This window comes from Solanum lycopersicum, chromosome 10, assembly GCF_036512215.1.
Source record: "Solanum lycopersicum chromosome 10, SLM_r2.1".
NCBI lineage: Eukaryota > Viridiplantae > Streptophyta > Magnoliopsida > Solanales > Solanaceae > Solanum > Solanum lycopersicum.
Window position 1 is genome coordinate 31115780 of NC_090809.1, and position 4544 is coordinate 31120323.

General features: G+C 33.2%; 1 protein-coding gene across 2 annotated transcripts; it reads right to left on the reverse strand.

Annotated features, from left to right (window-relative positions):
* Positions 1-775: 775 nt before the first annotated feature.
* On the reverse strand, positions 776-4153 carry LOC101254246 (uncharacterized). 2 transcript variants are annotated; one of them, XM_004248779.5, is made up of 8 exons: positions 4085-4153; positions 3691-3978; positions 3528-3613; positions 2636-2714; positions 2495-2554; positions 2202-2323; positions 2053-2124; positions 776-1716 (listed from the first exon to the last, which is right to left on the reverse strand). In XM_004248779.5, exons 2-8 carry the CDS (start codon positions 3976-3978, stop codon positions 1614-1616), a joined length of 810 nt encoding a protein of 269 aa, XP_004248827.1. In that variant the 5' UTR covers positions 4085-4153; the 3' UTR covers positions 776-1613. The 2 variants fall into 2 exon arrangements, with proteins under 2 accessions (XP_004248827.1, XP_069146382.1); XM_069290281.1 differs by lacking the exons at positions 2053-2124; positions 4085-4153 and having other exon boundaries at positions 1106-1716; positions 3691-4076.
* Between the last annotated feature and the right edge of the window lie 391 nt (positions 4154-4544).

Below are 4544 nucleotides of genomic sequence, written 5' to 3' on the forward strand. Positions count from 1 at the left end.
CAATATCATATTTTTTATGACACACAAAATGTATGACAAGAAAATACTTACGAGTATTCTAACTATCATGTTATCATATTGCTTAGTATTAAATTTAGAGTTATAAATTAGTAGCATAAATGACATAACAATATAAACTTGAAACATATTGATTATCATGCCTATTAAAGTATCATAATAATACCTAAAGCAAATTATATATCCAGTAATAAAAATACAGATCAAAGATTTATGCAATTACTATTAGAGATGTTATAAACACGTAAATGTATACCTGACTCTAAAAGAAAGTTGATTAACTTTTAGAAATTAATTTCGAATTAAGTAGGTCTCAATTAGTTAGAGACTCGTGCTGTAAAATAAAAGTCAAACACAACAATAATAAACAAGAAGGTAAGACAAATAAAAATATTAAGTAGAAGTATAGAGTATTCTTTGATCTCTTCAATTGTATTTCTTAAAGGTGAAAGGATATCCTTTTATAGGAGGTAAAATTCATCCGTTTACAATGTTAAAAAAAAATACGTTAGAAGTTCTTTAAATGTACATTCAATGGGACATTACGTTACGTGTATATTCAAAGAAACATCCACACAAACTTCAATGGATTTGTAACATCAATTTCCGGCATTTATAGTTTTTGTTTTAGAGAAGATAGTTTAACTGATTTTGGTATTAAAAACTCATAGCTATGTGATTTACCGTGGTTTTGTGTTGGGTCATGAAAGGGTCAGGCCCTTTTGGGCTGCGCAAAAGTTTTACTTAGACTAGTAAATAAATAAATACCACGTGTTCAATTAAACTAAATAACATAATCATAACATAACCATACAATTAATATGGAGTATTTAAGTCTGAAAATAAAGGAACAAATTTATACATTTCTGCCCCCTATCTAGGTGAAGGTTTGGACTTTTGGAGCAATACAAAAAGGAAGGAGAGCATATTTAACCCCCTCTATGATAGGATAGAAAATGCCGAACTGCTCAAAGTAAATTTCTAATCATGATTTCTTATTAAATACAATATATATTTGATCAACGTAAATTCCTACTCTTTTGAGTTGACCTTGATTGACACAAACAGATACGTAGTGTGCAATATGTTGTCAAAGTAGAATGTTGTGATACATTATATCACCAACTTGTTTTACACTTGAATCTCAGAGTTGACCAAGACATGGCTACTGAGAAATGGTGACAGGAGATTTCATGGATGCAGGGCACAACTCACCATAGAAATGAAACCCTTTTGCGAAGTGGTTGTCTCATACGACTTAGAATAACTCACATACCACTTAGAATAACTCACTACCTTGTATGGAATCCGAATTTATTAAGCTCTTCTTCCTCACTCTACACAATTTTCTTTCCATCTGAAACCAAAGATAGTAAGTAAACAAACATACATTTCTATGGTATGGACAACTTGCAGCTTTTCATTAATACTGCTTTTGTCCAAGACACTGACACTGGTATTAGCAGCTTGAAAGCCCGAGTGGTAAACCCGATCTCTAGTTGCTTTTGTGTTAACAAATGCCACTTCTTAGAGCCCTTTACCTCCTATGCTGTGTTTCATCTTCTAACCAGAAGCTTTCAGACTCAATAAGTCATCTATATCTTGTGAACACTGTAACCGGCATCCTCCGATGTCATGTTCTCCTTCCAGTTCTCAAATTCAGATCCACCAAATACTACTTGTTTGATACCGACATAACTGTACAGAAGATATTTTCAGGGTGAGTCTTGTAGCCGCAAACTATTAGAAACGCGAAAAAGAATGGCAAGGATACAACATAAAAAACCTTAGTATATATGATAAATTGAAATTATAAAAAAGAAGGTAGCGATTGGCAAAAATGGTTTGCATAGAATATGCGTTCCAGGCATATTCATAATGAGTCCATAAATAGCTTGATATGTTCCATGCATATTCATCATGAGTCTAAAAATAGCTTGATACATTCCATGCATATTCATCATGAGTCTAAAAATGGCTTGAGGTTGGGAGAAAAAGATTCTACTTCAAAATGAAAAAGGCACTGAAGCTTACTCGGAACTTATCTGTGACAAAGCATTAATCAATACATCCAACAGTAAAGGCTCACTAGTCCCAATGTCCACCCTATTGTGAGAAAAAGTCAGATTATAGGCAGCAACAAGCATCATTTCATATCTAAGGATAACAGATTCAGTTTTTACCATATGCGAGCCACGTTATCTTGAATCTCAACATCTCCAATATTATAGAATGTAGTAGGTGTTACATTTGCCCCCTGAACAGCATCATAATTTGGTCTTTTGTCCAAAGGAGATTGGGACAACTGCAAGGAAGAAGCTTTGGTTGAAACTACATATAATACACTTGTGTGTCCTGAAAGCTACCCGTTGAACTTTGTCAAGTAAGCATACTCCCATGTTAGAATGATAGGTTAAGCCTTTTTGTTTCCGCCATATAAAAGAACATAATTAGTACATAATTTGAGAAACTGTACTTGCATATTCATCGAATTACATCCACCAAGACGTCCAACAATGTGCCAAGACCGAATTGTCTGCAATAAAGTTGATGAAATCTAAGTCAACAAAATCCATATGCAAATGTGTCCAGAGTTATGAAAGAGTAAATCACTTACGTCACAAATCAAGGAGATGTCCTTCTCCAATGGGGCATTGTAGAACTCAAACCATATAAAGGTGTTTGAATAATCAAATCTGAATAAGAAGTAAACAGAAGCTGTTAAGAGTTTCACTCCTGAAAGGATCTACCAGCAAAAGTAAATTAAGCAAGACACTCTTTCTATGGCGTGCAGAATACTTGTCAGATAATTATCCTTCAGTCTGGATTGTGGGCAAAAGTAACTCTAATGAGATAATAGGATTAAAGACATCGGATTAGAACAGAACATTGCTAGAACTAACACTTTCTGTTAAATTGCCGACACAAAGTTGCTGAGGGGAAAGTGGAATCTAGAAGAAGAATATGTCCTTGTTGTGGACCAGGCATTTTCACCACAAAAGAAAGGATCAAGCTTTTTGAGTCGAGAGAAGGTTCAATACTCTATCCTTGTAAATACAATATACATTGGGAAGAAAATAAAACTTGTGATTTTTCTCTCAAACAGGCATTTCTTATACTTGACAAACAAAATTTCAAATATCAGGCTATATCAGCAAAGGGATGTACCAGCCTATAGCCATCTAATGTTGAATAAGAAACCCTTCTCTGAAATTCAATTGGAATTGAACTGACTGCAGTTCCAAAGAATGTCAGGCACAACCTATGAAGTGCTAATATCAAATCTATGTCTGCTTACTAGTTCTTAACGACACATATGACACAAATAGAACATGGTGTCATGAAAATATTACAATTTAATAACAGGACAGAAAATGCACCAAGTGCTCCTGAATTTGATAATTTATGAACCAATCTCATACATTGAGAAGGTAGAGGTGAGTTGTTTCCTGTAATGAAAAAGTATTGTGGATTGTATTTGCTATATGAAAGTGCAGTAATATACTTACTTGTTGAATTCGACTGTCATGGGTGTTGGTGAACCTGTCTTTGTATGTACAATTTTATTCCTTTTCTTTCTCAATCTCTCCTCCAACTAATAACAAAGTAAGTAGGGCTAAGTAAAAACAATCCCAATTCATACAAATATAAATTAACAAAAAATATACTAACCCTTGACTTAGCCTTATCGGGATCATCAAGACAGGTGCCAAGAATATCAGCAAGTTCAGGATCTTTGTCATAATTCTTCTCATCATCTTCTCTACCGCCAACCCCATCAGCGTCGTTGTTATTTTCTTCTTCTTCAAATAAGGTTAGGAAATCTGTGGTTTTCGCCATTTGATTAGGAAGAAAATGAAAACGGGAACGAATGGGAGAGCTTAGAAATGACTGCCGTTGAGGTGAAACCCTGCTCCGTGGCACCTGGAAAAGAAATGCAGGGTGCTGCAATGTAAACATCTGCAAACACAATTGTTCAGCATTAGAGTTAACTCAAATCAACACAAATATATGGAGGATTCGTTCAGAATAGGTATAGATAGAGAGAAGAAGCAAAAACACACACTTCAAGCTCTTACAAAACCCTTATCCTTGGCTAGCACTAAACCCTTTTTTTAGTGAATAAAAATATTTTTTATTTATATTTGGTCTAAAAATGGGTTTATTATTAATATTTTATTCAAAAAATATTTTTGTTGTTACTAATTTGATCCAAAAATATCTATATTGTTATTAAATGGGTCATTAATGGTTATTCCCAAATAAATATTTTTTAACACGTGGTTTCTGAAAAAAATATTAATTTTAAATAACCATATACTTGTTTCCTTTGTTTGAGATTACTTTTAACTAAGAAAAATGTAAGAAATTATTTTTTAATCATATTTTATTAATTGAAATAGAATAATTATATTTTTTTTCTACTATAGTAGAAAAGGATAGTTCAACATGCTTGCTTCATTGTTTAGGGGCATTTGTCTTTTTAATTTTCTCTAATGGCTAGGTGTCATCTTGTTGCTTAATCA

Bases quoted from the DNA above. Each gene is read 5' to 3' on its own strand.
- LOC101254246 (XM_004248779.5), bottom strand. From the start codon at position 3,978: ATGTTTACATTGCAGCACCCTGCATTTCTTTTCCAGGTGCCACGGAGC. The intron at 2,125-2,201 runs GTAAAAACTGAA...TTCTCACAATAG, and splicing joins GATAACGTGGCTCGCATATG to GGTGGACATTGGGACTAGTG. The intron at 1,717-2,052 runs GTAAGCTTCAGT...TCTTCTGTACAG, and splicing joins TTGTCACAGATAAGTTCCGA to TTATGTCGGTATCAAACAAG.